Source organism: Sceloporus occidentalis, unplaced genomic scaffold (genome assembly GCF_023333645.1).
Source record: "Sceloporus occidentalis isolate IW3139 unplaced genomic scaffold, rSceOcc1.0.p SCAF_1, whole genome shotgun sequence".
In the NCBI taxonomy this organism is placed as follows: Eukaryota; Metazoa; Chordata; class Lepidosauria; order Squamata; family Phrynosomatidae; genus Sceloporus; species Sceloporus occidentalis.
Window position 1 is genome coordinate 152,562,087 of NW_028316981.1, and position 15,243 is coordinate 152,577,329.

The window sequence follows — 15,243 nt, forward strand, 5'->3', positions numbered from 1 at the left end:
TTTGTCTCTTTTCCTACACATGGTCAGCACCGTGCAACCCTTTAGTATTTTATGCTTCCACAAAGCCATATTTTTCCAGGTTCCCAAGTTATTTAATTGGAGTATAGACGAGTGGAAGTTGATTGGATAACTTTCCTTGCAGCTGAACCAAGAGTTAATGCTGAATTCAGTTGCTGCCCCTGGGTGTCCTTCAACAGGGAGCTGGTTGGGGAGGGCTCTGGTCTCTCCCCCTTCATGGACTTTGGCTAAGATCAGAACTTTTGTCTGCTGTCTTGCGCAGCTGAAGCCAAGCACAGTAAAGCGTCCTAACCACGGTAGAGCATAGCTGCTGCTTCTTCTGCTGCTGCTTCCAGTTTTAGCTGAAGCTGTTGGCACACTCACCTAGTGAGAAGGTAAGAGGGGCATTTGAGATACACCATGACCAGTCCCAGACAATTACAAAAAAACCCCACTTGTTGTGTTCCTTCAAATCGTTTCCTACTTCAAAAAGCCTAAGGCAACCCTATCATGGGTTTTCTTGGCACAATTTGTTCAGAGGGGAGGTTGCCTTTGCCTTCCTCTGAAGCTGAGAGTGTCACAGTAGGTTCAATGGCTGAATGGGGATTTGAACCCGAGTCAGAGTCCAGCACTCAAACCACTACAACATATTGTTTTCTCTGCAGGGTTGCTACCCTGTGAGTGGCACAATGGATAGCTAGTTTTTCTTGTGGGATGATGAGGAAGCAATTGTCAGGGTTGGTGCTTGTAACACTTGAAAAAGTTCTTCTTGCTTTGGATTTACTTAGAGGAATCAACATACTGTATTTACAATAAGGACAGAAGTAGGGATGTGGATTCCAATATTCATACTGTGGAAGAAAGGTGTACAGTTTGGTTATAGGCTTGGTGGGTTGTTTTTTAAAACATTTGGCATTTGAAATACTGAAGATGTGTCCGGTTCTACCAGGGTCAGGAGCATCACTAGAGGGTCCGTACCAGTAGACTAAGGGGGGTGGGTGACACTACTGCTCTCCAAACATCAACCTTTTGGCAGAAATGGGCTGTCAGGTTCACCTGTGTACCTTTAAAATGTTAAAGAGATGGTGTGAGTGGGGTGAGTCTCAATGGGAGGAGAAAGGAGAGGCCCTAGGTTTTTTAAAATAATATATTTTTAATTTTTTTATTCTTTTTAAATTTCCTTTAAAAACATCACATATGACCAAATTTTAACTTTAATTACAGGAAACTATGTTTGCATGAATACATTTAGGCTGTGCACATGGGATTGTAATTTAAAAGTATAATTTTAATTTCACTAGTTGTTTGTGTGCCTACTATTGCCATTACATTCAGTGATATATGGGAATTACAATTTATGAGTTGCATTAGTACAAAAAATATTAGTAAGGATTCTGTAGGGTTTATGATATGAGAGGAGGTCAATGGGGTGTGTGCATGTGACACCATGAGTTATCATACCGGGTGATGCCAATACTAGTGATGACACTGTGTGCATTTTTAATTTAACTTAATCTAATCTCACCTCCCCACACCTCTTGATTCACACCATTTTGTTTGTCAAATTATAATGACTACACTACTGAGTCAGATTTCAGGCCAATAGCTGTGTATTCTCTTTGAGAAATACCAGAGAGGGTAATGATCACAATATTGCTTACTAGTGACCAGTTCCTTATTTGTGTTAAATAAATACAAATCCATTTCATAAAATTTATTTACAGCTATATTACTTATACTGCATTTTATCATGTACTCAGCCGTAGTTTTCTGAACTTATATTTGTTAAAAAGGCCCGGTAGGCTTGCAAAATACTTTTAGAACTCTGAACAAGACCAATGCTTAAAATTGTACTTTACTAGCAACAAAGCCTTGACTGAATCTACATTTAAATTATTCCTTTAATTTGTCAATTGTGCTGAAATTAAGGGGTAAAAACCTTTTCAACATTTGCATTGTTTCCTTAAGCAGCCTACTGCCTAACATGGGTTTGCTTGGTGTCCATTTTTGCTCTGAGAAACAAACACTCCCCGGAGAGTCTAAGGGCAAGTCTTTGCTGCTGCTCATAGGAAAAAAGAATTTTACAAGGATCCATCCTGTCCCCCTATTTGCAGTGAGAACAGGCTGCAAGTGGATGAATTTCTTGAAGAGGAACAGCAAATGTGGTGCTACTCAGTGTGGTTCTTATTCATGCTCAAAATGGATGCCATTTTGGAATCCTCTGGACAGAAGGTGGAAAAGAAGGATGTCTGGTCACCCTGATCATTCCCCACCACTGGCTATGCTGGCTAAGACTGCTGAGAGTTGCAATCCAACATTTGGTGTGGGCTGCATGATTCTCACTCCTGATCTATATGTATATCCTTCCTAGCAAACAACTAGCTAATCAGAAGAAATGGTTCTTAACCTAGCTCTTTCCTTGCTGAAGTTTATTTTTAAAACATTGATGTACTTTCAAAATGTGATCATATGCCTCCAGTACTACAGTCCACTTGACTGAGTACCCAACTTGTTGGGGGCAATTAGCTTACACATTGTAAACCACATAGGGAGTGCTTAAGTACACTGATAAGCAGTATAGAAATGTATTTGCTATCGCTAGTGACCATTTAGGATTCTGTCACTTCATTAAACCACCTTCCACTTCATGTACGCTAGATTTACACCCTTTGAATAAAAGAAAGGAAGGAATTTATATGAAGAGCTTTTAAAGAATTTACAATAGTCCTATAACTAACTGATAAAGGTAGAAGAAAATTATATCTGATGAAGGAACAAGAGATGGCGAGGCAGCTAGTGCTGGAAGCGTTGGAATTTAGAGCTTGGGATTTTATTTGCCTTGAATATACAGCTTATTGTATCAACCAAGAAAAGGTGCAGCTCTGTTTCTCTATTTGGCAGTTATCCTTAGGTATAGTTATCTAATATTTGGGGAAGTGTGTGATATAATAATTTCCATACCAGACAGAGTGCTAAATTGTACATAGATTGGCAAATTGGTGAATAGGGGTCAGGCTACAGTATGTTAAGTGCTATGCCTCTGCTAATAAACCTGCCTTGAATCCCACTGTGGGAGAAAGGCAGGATATAAATACTGGAAATAAATAAATAAAATAATAGTGCATGTGTGAATGTGCATACATTTAAATTAATACTGTATATGAAAAACAACCATGATGATTATGGGCTTTAGAATTTTAACAAACCTGCTAATCTGAAGGTTAGTTTTGTATTTGTGACTCAATTCAGGCTACATTTCAGGATGGAAAACCATCCCAAGTCTCTATCTCTTGTCTAAGCAGACTGGATATGTCAATTTCAATTCTTTTTTTTTTTCTTTTTTTGTAATGTACATTGTTCCTTCTCTTCTCCCAATGTTTATATGCTGGACCATATATAAAGCAGGCCCCATATGTCCTATCCTTGTTTGGGATGAGGCCAGTTACAAAACTGGGTTATGAAACTTTGCCTGATCCTGGAATTCTGGCTCATGGGGCTAATCCTCTAATACTTAACCCAGAGAGTCTCAACAGTGAACATGTGATAGAAAGCTCAGCATCCATTTCCTAGGCATTGAACTGGATTTAAGCCACTACAGTCCTATAACACTCAGCTGGCACGTGTCAAATGAGTGCCACATGAGATGGTGGGTTGATTTAGGCTTGGGGTGAAGACTGAACATAACATCTGCTCGAATAGAATTCAGAGACATAGCCATGTAAGTCTGGAATACCATTATGCAAAGAGAACTTGGCGTACTTTTGAGACTAAGGCCTGTTACAGACTGCCAAAATAAAGCTCTTCGGGTCTCTTTGGAGGTATGCTATTTAAATGATGCATGGGTCCTAAGAGTCCGGAGGTCGCACCAAAGCCACACTCCATTCCTAAGCACTGGAGTGCAGCTTTGGTGCAGCTTCCAGATTCTTAGGGTGCACGCATCATTTAAACAGCATACCTCCAAAGAGACCCGAAGCAGCTTTATTTTGGCAGTCTGTAACAGGCCTAACTGAGCAAAATAAATTGTCGCATACCGGTAAGCTTTCGTAGACTTGGTGTGAGGAAATAGACCAAGTCTATGAAAGCTTATGTTACAACTTATTGTGCTCAAAGGTGCTACAAGATCCCTTTGCATCTATTGAATTTCTCAAGGATCTAACCAACCCACATTTTTGCTGCTGTTTCACTTCATGCAGTAATTTCAAACCTCAATGAGACATTTTGACATTTTATGATAAACAGAATGCAAGATAGGGTTATAAAGATTGTATTATGTGTTGTGGTAGAACATTACTTGACTTCTGCCCAGCAGCTCTTTTTGGGTCTGGGCTAAGGAGTCGAAGTACCAGCACATTCTGTTATGGTTCTCAACTATGGAAAGTGAGGTGAAACCCAAGCTATTTTTGCAAGCACACAGCTTTTGCATTAATTAAACTTAGCAGTTATTTTTAGTGGTAATATTGCTAACATAGATAATTAGACCAAAGGTTTCCAAACCTTGTCCCTCCAGATGTTTTGGATATCAGCTCCCAGAATTCCTGATTGTTGGTTGAGCTGGCTGGAGCTTTTGCAAACTGAAGTTCAAAATACTTGAGTGACCAAAATTTAGGAACCACTGAAATTTCTTCTTTATCCATTAGAAAGTGCTGCAAGGTTGGGGAACACACGACTGCACTGTTATTTCTACAACATTTAACCAGACCAGTTAAAAGTATCAGGTCCAAGTTACACCAGCAGACAAGGGATACTCTAAAGGTCTTTGTTCTAGATCTAAAAACCCAGTAATTTGAACATGCCTTTTATTATGTGATTAGGATAGACAGGTCCCATTCCTGACTTTGAGAAGATAACAAATTGGAGTTATAATTGAAAGCCAGGCATACCTTAGTTCTTGACCTACCTTGCCAATCTTCCCTCTTCCTGCAGGCATTCAGGGACAACTCTACAATGTGGTGCTATGTGCTGCTCATCAGTGTCCTTTGGACTGTGGTCTGGTTCTTCCGAGACCGGCAAATGTTGCGTACCTTCAAGGATAAGTATGTTTTCATCACAGGCTGTGACACAGGGTTTGGGAACATGTTGGCCAAGCGGCTTGACAAGAAGGGCTTCCAAGTGTTAGCCGGTTGTCTGACTCAGAAAGGGGCTGATAATCTGCAGCGTTCCAGTTCACCAAGCCTCCGCACCACCCTCCTCGATGTCACCAACTCTGAGAGCATCCGCAAAGCAGTAGAGTGGGTGAAGGGTGAAGTGGGTGAAAAAGGTGAGTCTCACTCCAGCAGGGATTAGGGGGGGAAACAGGTTGGAATTAAGGCTGTATGTAAATAAAATCACTGTAATGGAGATTTTAACATGGGTCCCCCTGGTCTAAGTCCAGTGTGCTAAATTTCCATTATCTGATGTAAAATAAGAATATGCAACAAATTGTACAGTATAAACACATTAATTTACATAATTTGGACATATCATGAAATGACATGATTCAGTGGGAAAAAACAATGCTCAATAAATCTGAGGGCAACGGGAGAAGAGGAAGACCACATTATAAATGTATTGGCTCAGTCACGGAAGCTGTGGACCCAGTTTTGCAAAATCTGAGCAGGGATGTTAATAACAGTCTTTCCTGCAGATGTGTCATTTACAGGGTCTCTGTCAGTTGAAGCCAACTTGAGGACCCATAACAAAAAATCCAACTTTTTAAATGCAAAATTTGCATTGCTTTGATGCAGAATACTAATACTGACAATCCAGAAACCACACCACTGACTGGGAATAATGCATAAAGATCAAAGAATAACAGTTGAACCTCCTGCTCACCTGTGTGCCCAAGGAATTCAATGAAAACAACAACAACAACAACACAGTTGCTAGTGTAACTGCTATCTAGCTGTTGACTTCGATTGACTCAGACCATTGGTGTATCTATTTGAGAACAGACCACAGTAACTGGTGACAGTTCTTCAGAGTTTCAGAGAGAAGTCTGCACATGCTCTAACGGTACATGCATTAACATATTCTAAAGGATTGAACTGGGGAAGGGGGAACTTCTACATGTGTTCTCTTACTGAGCTTTGGCTCAAAGTTCCAACCAGGGTTTATTATTTTTATACTACTTTCAATCTTCAGAATGCTTCCCACCTTTTATTATAACTACAGTGTGTGGCATCACTATATCCTTTTACAGGTGGGGAACTGAAACTATGGGCCCATCCACACTACATTTTAAACTGGTTTGCAAACCTGTTTAAATTGGAGTCATTCACACTTGTGCCAGGTTTTCCAACCCCCCCTTAACCCGGGTTAAGGGGAGGAGGAAGGCAGACAGGAATTTCAGAGGTTATTTTCAAAAGAACCGGGTTTTTTGTGGGAGCCACCAATGAGAACTTACAAGTTGATCCCATTCGGAGCATCCCATCACCTCCGCTCTTCTTCCTCCTCCCCCCCCCCCCCGCTACTGCTGCTTTTTCTCTTTCTCCTATCTCCTCTTCATCCTGCCCTTGCTGCAGCACCTGTTGTCCCTGCTCTTCCTCTGCCTCCTGCACCTGCCCTAGGTCTGCTTTCCTCCTCTTGCCCTCTTCTTCCTCATCTGCCCCCCCACCTGCCCTGGATCTGCCTTCCTCTTCCTCCTCCTCATCTGCTCCTGTCACTGTGACTGGCAGGAACAAATCTCTCCATGCACTCACAATCTCTCTTTTACCACATTCCCGAGTGTGAGCAGTAATAAAATGCCATGGAGAGATTTGATCGTGGCAAATCAATGCCACTGAGAGTTTTGATGATAGCAAATCAATAGAAATAGCTCTGTTTCCACACTGGGTTATTCCCTAGTGTGAATGGCCTCTGACTCTTCCATTGCCTTGAATCCAGGTCCCCCAGCTCTGATTAGAATGCTGCCTCTGTTGCATAGGCATACCCTTTTGCTTGGAGCAGAGCAGAGGTAGGTAATCTAAAACCTCCCACATACTCTGGGCTACAATTCCCATAAGGCTAATCCGCACTGCAGAAATAATGAAGTTTGACACCACTATAACTGCCATGGCTAAATACTATAGTTTTGAAAGATATTTACCTTTCACTCTCAGAGAGCATTGGTGCTGCAACAAACCACAAATCCCAGGATTCCAGAAGATGGAGCCATGTCAGTAAAATCAGTCCCAAACTGCATCATGCAGAGGGTGGCTGCTCCCACCCTTTGATATGCCCTTCCATGGGAAGTGAGGTTAGCTTCCCCTGCTTGCCTTCTATCAGCAAGCAAAAATGGTTTTATTCAGGCAGACGTTTAATGTGTAATCATGGGGTGGCTTTTTTATATGGGGTGAGTATCGTGGCTTATCATGATTTTAATATTTGTAACTTCATACTGTTTTTATGTGATGTTATAACTGTTTTATTGTAATAGGTTTTTAAAGAGTTTTTATTTGTGAGCTGCCTTGGATCATTTTCTGGGAGAAAGGTGACGTAGAAATTAAATAAATAAATATTTCTGCAGTGTGGATAGAGCCACGGTCTAGTCCAGAAACAGCTGGAGGCTACCAGGATGTCTGTACCATTAAATTTGATGGACCGATGGTCTTGATTCAACATACAACAGCTACATGTGACATCATTTTCCCTGCACAGTTCTCTCACAGAATTAGAGTAATGCCAGTATGCAGTGCAGGAATTTAAACTCCTTATCCATCTCTTAACTGACCATTAACTCCATCCTTTATAACCCCAATTGATAGGCAAGGATTGGGGTGGGGTGGGAGAGCCATGTGGCTCCTTACATCCAAACAAACCCTTCCACTGAGAAAGGAGTGGTCAAAAGTTTGGGATGAGGAAAGCGAGGTGCTTTCTCCCTTCTTTCTCTCCCCACCCCACCAACAATCCATTTCCATCCTTCCAGGGTTATTTGGTCTTGTTAACAACGCAGGCGTGGCCAACCCCATTGGCCCTACCGAATGGATGAATGTGGAGGACTACCGTAAGGTCATGGCAGTCAACACGTTCGGAGTGATTGAGGTGTCTTTGGCTTTCCTGCCTTTGCTCAAGCGCGCTCGTGGCCGCGTGGTCAATACCTCCAGTGTCTTAGGTCGCCTCTCAGCTAACGGTGGTGGCTACTGTGTTTCCAAATACACCGTTGAAGCCTTCTCTGACAGCCTCAGGTAAGGCTTTACTTTTGATCATTCTGTAGCATTCTGCCAGCTTTCCCACCCCAGCCATTAATTTGTTCCTCCAGCCATATCTTGTTGTCTTCCTTTCTCGTTTCCTATGTTTGTTCCCACCCACCCCCCCCTTCCTGGTCTTCACTAGTCCTCTGGTTCATCATTTCTTCTACTCTTGGCAAACACAATGCATTTCCTTTATTCCCATAGCCAGCCCCTCTTCTTTCATATGTCCCCTCCTGCTTTTATTCTTCCTTGTTCTTTGCACATCACTCAAAGGTAGAGTAACAGTCTGTCTCAGCTGCTCCTCCTGCTGGTGGCAAAACATTAAGTTTTCACCTTCCGACTTCTCAAAAAGAAAAGAAAAAAGGTCTCTAGCTGTGCAGACTTTTACATGTATACTCAAAAGTAAGTTCTGTTGAACTGAATGAAACTTACCCTCAGGTAATGTTCATAGCACTGTAGCATTAGATTCAATATATATACACAAAGACAGAACAATTCAGGAATGGAGGGGCAGAGTGAGCAACTAGAATTTTTTCAAGGGACCTCTGTCCATTTTAATTATTTTTCCCACCTTACTTCAGCCTTCATTTGATCACATTATTATTTATTATTATTATTAAACTTTATTTCTAGAGCGCTGTAATTATACACAGCGCTGTACAAAGTTGATAAAATTAAGGAGTATATAAAAGCCTGCCCAAGGCGTACACTCTAAGATAATAACAATTACATAGAGAAATAGATAAAATTACCATGTAGAAAAGAAAAGAATGTAGAAAATATATTCATTTTCCTCTAAGAAGTCAAATAATATTCCTCCACAGCAAATCACACGAATTCTTATCTTGCAATTTATCGTAGAAAGTTAGAGTTCCCAAATCCATGGTGCTGCTAGTATCATTTTATTTTGCTCAGGATTCTTTAGCCCTCCCGGCACACTTTGTTTGGTTTGTTATGTGCTTTCAAGTCCTTTCCAGCTTATGGCAACTTTCATGTTTGCTTGTTTAATATCTAAGATGCCTTTCTCCCAAAGGACCTAAGAGAACTTACATTTTTAAAAATGGAAGCATAGAAACAAACATTCTTCCTCATCTCAGCTTGTGAGTGCTGAAAAAAAAATTCAAGTGGAATCCTATTTGTGTTTCCTGAGAGGTAAGTCCTGATTTCAGTGTAGCTTCCTCTCAGGTAAAGTGCAACATGCCCACATACATTGGGGTTTGCAAAAATAAGCCATATGTAGCCCCCATAATCATTTTTGCCGTCCCCCAAGCCCAGCTGGACACCCACAGCCCTCCACTTCTAGAAAATTTTTTAGCAAGGTGGGGGGAAATTATAAGAGCCTTGATGGTGCTGGCCCCTGACAGAAATGCAATTCTACAAGTGTCTGAACAATGATGTAGCTATGGTGAGGGAGAGGGGGACAATGGCATTGTCCACCCAAATAATAATTCCAACCTCCCAATGAAATTTTCCTTCAATCCCCAACTTTCTGGCATTACAGTAACTTAAAACTTCAGGTCAGTATTTAGAAATCCAGTTTAGGTATCCAGAGGGGCAAGCACTGTTACAGTGCAAACACAGGAACTATAAGGTTGGAATAATTGGTGTCTAACTAAATAAAGGCACCAGATCCCATTTGATCTTGAAAGCTAGGCAAGGTCAGTCCTGGTTAGTATTTGGATGGGAGACCACCAACAAATACCAGGTGCTGTAGGCTATATTTGAGGAAGAAAATGGCAAAAACAATCTCTTGGGTATTCCTTGCCTTTAAAAACCCTATGAAGTTCATAGGGTCACCATTAGTCATCAGGTGAGCTGAAGGCACATAGACACACACAGCTCCCTGCAGTGCAAGAAATTTGAAAAGTTCCCAGAATTTTTATTTGGGTGGCAATGGCCCTCATTTTGTTCCTCTCTTGTAACTACACCCCTGCTTCTTAAATAGTTAAGCCAAATAAGCAAATACTTTGACAAACAACTTCTCCTCAGCTGTATTCTACACATCATGTCAGTATTTTGCCACCCTTGATGTATCTCAGCATGGTGCCACATGCAAGATGAACAGCTGACTTTTGTATTGATTGCACATTGATTGGTTTGGTGTCACCATACCACAACACAACATTATGACTGAGATCACATAATGTGTTGTGTGCCTGTTTCCGACATGGCAACCCTAGGGGTTTTCTTGGCAAGTTTCTTCAGCGGAGTTTTGCCACTGCCATCATGAAGCTGAGAGAATGTGACTTGCCCATGGTCAACCAGTGGGATTACATAGCCAAGTGGGGATTTGAACCCTGCTCTCCAGAGTCCTAGTCCAACACTCAGACTGCTATACCACACTGGTTTACTAGATCACGTAATAGCCATCAACATAAACTTGATTGTGCCTAGTATGTGGTCAGAAAAATCTGAATATGGTACAGCATTTAAAAAAAACATTTTGATGTAGATGAATTCAAGAGACATTTTCAACTTCTGTCTAAATTGCATTAACTCACCAAGATCAGATGCAATGAGTAAGATAAAGGTATACCAGAATGGACCATTCTTCAACCATTTATTTTCTAAGGTTCCAAATTACTCTTGAGTAACAATATAAAAAGAAGGGGGTGGACAGGAAGAATTTTGGTTTATTGTTTCCCATGATGATCTAAAAACAAGAAGTGTTTAAATGGCAAAAGTTATGTGTGTAGTTTAAGCCCTTAACCTTTTATCTCTGTGCATACTTGAAGAACAACAGGAAGCTGCTTGGGTGGCAAGTTTCCCTTTTTGTGTTAACTGCTTATAGTCTTGCCAACTTTTTTTCAGACACATTTTTTTAACTGCACAATAAGCAATGACTGTCAATTTCCTGCCTCTGAAACATGAGGACAAAAAAAAGTTCCATTCTGCATTTATGCTTAGGTACCAGACAGTGAACACTAACTTGGAATCTACCCCTCCCTACCCAAAATACATATAGAGATCACTGGATGCAGGCTGTAGTTGTGTGTCGCAGTTTAGCATTTAAATATTAACACAACTACAAACTGAAGGCTACACTTATGTAACAAATCAGCAGCTGTGCAATTCTTGTGTTCAAAAGATTCTGAAAAGGATTCCTACATACTGTATTGATGGAATGTGGCTGTAAATGCTGCAAATGTACATATGGAACTCCTTCTCTTTCAGGAGGGACATGTACCATTTTGGTGTAAAGGTCTCCATTGTGGAACCAGGTTTTTTCAAGACTGCTGTGACCAACCTTGAATCAATAGAGGCCTCCTTGCGCCAACTCTGGGATCGAATGAGCCCTGAGACCCGCCAGAGCTATGGGGAAGACTTCTTTCCAAACTGTGAGTGCTAATGCAGCCACAGCTGCCTGAATGGATAGGAAAGAATTAGGTCTGGCTCCTGTAAACAGAGCTATCCGCTTTTACCAGCCTGTACCTCTCTCTATAAAAAGGTATAGGAGAAAAACTTCCAGCAATTTAATGCAAACAAAAGTAGTTTTTCTCCTTGTAGCAAATTTCAACTGTTTCCGCTTTTTAAAAAATCAACATTTACATTTTTCACAAACTAGCTTTTATTTGCCTTTCCAGTTTCAGGTACTATTAGAGCAACACTGTTTCCATAGCACCCCCCACTGATGTCTATTGGGAATTTAAAGAGCCCTCCTTTTCTTTGGTGTAACTGCCCAGCATTCACAGCTCTCACTATGAGAAGGGGTCTTGAATGTATACTGTAAGATCCAGCAAATCTTCCACAGGCTGAGGAGCCAGTATCTCTCATTATGTATGTATGAGCAAATACTCCAAAATTCAGAAAAAAATCTGAAATACAACTCTTCTGGTCCCAAGCATTTCAGATTAGGGAGACTCAATCTGTATAAAGTACTGAGGGGATGGGGGAGCAGAGGAAATATAGCAGGTAGTACAAAAGAAGCCAATTTTAATGAACATTTAAATGATGTCTCCACCTTTTCCATAGACCTGAAGGTCCAGAAGTTCATCATGAACATCATCTGTGATCCAGATCTCAGCAAAGTGACCAACTGTATGGAGCATGCCCTGCAGGCAAAGCACCCTCGCTCCCGCTACAGTGCTGGATGGGATGCCAAGTTTGTATGGCTGCCAGCCACTTACCTACCTGCCTTCTTGGTGGACATTGTTCTGGCTACTGTTTTACCAAAACCAGCACACAGGGTCCGCTAGACTCCAAAGCCTCTTCTCCTACACCCAGTACCAAACCCATGGCCCAACCGTCAAAAAAGATCACATTTGCAAAAAAAAAAAAAAAAGTTATGAAGAAATAAAAGTATTTAACCAGTGAGAGAAAGGTGTTCTCCACCCACCTCGTCTTCCACAGGTCATTGGGGGTTAGGTTACTGAAACTCTCCGTAATACACATAATATAGACCGGGGTGGGCAGAAAATAAGTCTTGAGTGATTTGCTATAGATTTGTATTTCTAACTTCTAAATTGTTTAACAATGTAGCAAGAAAATGGCCAAAAATTCATCCCACTCCTCACATTATCTGCTGAAATAGAGAGCTTAGGGTAATCATAAATGGATTTGTGTGTGACAAAACAGCAAGTTGTTTTCAGTTCCAGTTCTCCAAATGAATTTCTAGGTTCATAATTCTATCATTCAAAATGTGCTTCTCTTACAACACTGATTGGTTAGTCTTAGGATTCTAGTGGTGGGAAAAGTAGAATCCTGAGGGTACTTCCTAAAGTGATGTATTACAAAAAGGAAATCAAGATTATTATTTCTAAGAATGGCTTTTGATCCTTTAGAAGGGAACAGTAAGTGATAGACATGGGATTTATAGGTTGTGAAGGGAAAAAATGGACACAGGATCCATCCAAACATCTACAGGGTCAGGAGAGAAGAACTGGATATCCAGTAGCAGGACAGAAGTATAAAACTACATGAGTTGTGGAATGGTGAGCAAGGGCGTTGCAGCAGCTGACTGTTTAGGGCAACTGCTTATGAAGCTTTCCAAGTCAACTTTTGTTAAAGGGAAGACCTGACATGGTAATGTGGAACAGGGATCATAGAGGGACAAGCTTACAGCAGATTCTAGAGCACACTCCAGTTATGTAGGACCGCTGCCAGGTTCCCTCAGCAGTCCATGGAAATTATTAATATCCTACCCTTTTCTTAGTTTGGAATGCGAGGAGGTTTACAAATACACAGAGCACTTTTCACATATTTGGACACTGCAGAGAAATAGCAAGAGTGTGGTGAACAGAAAGATGTTTCAAAGAATATTTTTTGTTCTTATTTATCACCTTATTAAGGAAGTTCCTGTACACTTCCAAGGACCTCAGGGATTCCCCATGCTACAATTTGAGAACTAGGATATTTTACAGAGAAGGCGAAAGATGATCAGGGCTTCTCTACTCTGAAAGGAAACAGATAAGCAGAGTAAGTAACCACACAATGAAAATATAGCTTTAGCCTAGTTGGATATGAGTAGCTCAGGGCCTGTTCATCTATCTCCCTCAGTAATCAGAACCTGCCCTACAGATATCCAAGATTAGGAAGGCAGGTTTCAGCCACAGCCAAGCCACAATGCCTTTCACATATGTAGTAGTGGGCCAGCAACAGTATAAAGATACCACAACCAAAAAACACTGAAGCAAGGAGGATCTGCCAGACAAAGAATGAGGGGAGAAAAATATCTGCACTTTCTTTATTCCTAGTGGTAGACAAAAGGCCATCCAGCTGCTACTGAACTATAGTTTCCATCATAGCTTGACCAACAACCATGCTGGCTAGGACCCATGGAGGGATGTATGGACTCATTCATAAACCCAACTAAGGGAGAATGTCTGAGGCTTAAAAAGCATTCAACAACCCCAACATAAATATAGTATTGTGTTTAGCACCAGCTCACATGAAAAGAAGGCATTGCTATTAGTCACATGAGTGTGCTGGAAACAGCCTGCTTCCAGTGTTGGTTTTATTACATAGGTCAAAAAGGGGGGTAGCGGGTGGAAGAGCAAAACTAGTCAGCAAGAAAAGCTTACTGTGTTAGATCTGCCTTTCCTGTGACCTCACCACAGTATGATTTCTGCTACACACAACTTCCTCATTGTTATTCAGTAGAGCAAAACCCAGTTCAATTTTGAACACCAGATTAAAGGTAAGGAAGGCAATACAGTGGCATAACTAAGATGATATTTACAGAAGAGGTCAGGAAAACTGCAACTGCTGTACAAATTAACAGGAAGTCTACTCCCATATATTGATAGAGCAGGGGTGGATAACATGTGAGCCTCCAGATGTTGCTGTACTATAACTCCTATCATCTTTCACTGTGCTGTTATGGCTGGGAGTTGTAGTCCAACATTTTTAAGGCCACAATGCCAACCTTTGAGCCTATCCTTTGTTATACAGTGGGCCCTTGATATTTGCTGGGGTTTGGTTCCAGGACCCCCTGTGGGTATTAATATCTGTGGATGCTCATCCAATTAAATACAATGGCATAGTAAAATGGTGTCCCTTATATAAAATGACAAAATCAAGGTTTGCTTTTGGAATTATTTTTAAAAATATTTTCAAGCTGTGGATGGTTGAATTCGTAGATACAAAGGACCAACTGTAATGTCATGTAAATGAAATAAATATTTCTCTTACAAACCCCTTACAAAGGTATTCCACTAACAGTTACCATGGACTAAAGCCTAGACAAGAACTGAAAGCAGGACAGAATAAAGGAATATTACAAATCTAGGGTAAGTGTTGTTTCCTATCAAGAAGTAAAATAAGCATCAAAATACCCATACATTAGTTTAACACAAGAAGAACTCTCAGTTCCTACTGATCCCTTAGTTTATGGTGGGGGGCATATTGCCCTCCAGATGTTAAGACTTCAATCTAACCTCAATGAAGCATGACAGTAGACAACAACATTGGAAGGGACACACAATCCCCATCCTTGTCATAGCACAAGACTTTAAGCCACTTCCTACATTTCCAGAGCAAGATTCAGTACCATCAGCTTGCCTCCTCTGCTCAGCTTACACAAGAAAAGGCTGAGACAGATGAATGAGCCAAGACCAGGGTAAGTGTACCCAGAACTGGATGACGTAGGCCAGGATGAGGT

At 41.0% G+C, this 15,243-nt stretch overlaps 1 protein-coding gene across 3 annotated transcripts in view; it reads left to right on the forward strand.

Moving 5' to 3' along the window:
* Nucleotides 1-15,243, forward strand: part of RDH5 (retinol dehydrogenase 5) — a 17,022-nt gene continuing 1,779 nt past the window's right edge. The window contains exons 1-6 of one of the 3 annotated variants that reach the window (XR_016271778.1): nucleotides 1-392; nucleotides 4,921-5,254; nucleotides 7,880-8,138; nucleotides 11,319-11,482; nucleotides 12,117-13,559; nucleotides 14,790-15,192. Coding sequence is in view for 1 of the 3 variants with exons in the window: in XM_089477812.1 (XP_089333938.1) it covers nucleotides 4,942-5,254; nucleotides 7,880-8,138; nucleotides 11,319-11,482; nucleotides 12,117-12,340 (960 nt within the window). In the remaining 2 variants the exon portion in view is untranslated. Of the gene's footprint in view, nucleotides 393-4,920; nucleotides 5,255-7,879; nucleotides 8,139-11,318; nucleotides 11,483-12,116; nucleotides 15,193-15,243 lie in introns of those variants that run through there. The other 2 variants (XR_016271777.1, XM_089477812.1) reach the window with 2 other exon arrangements.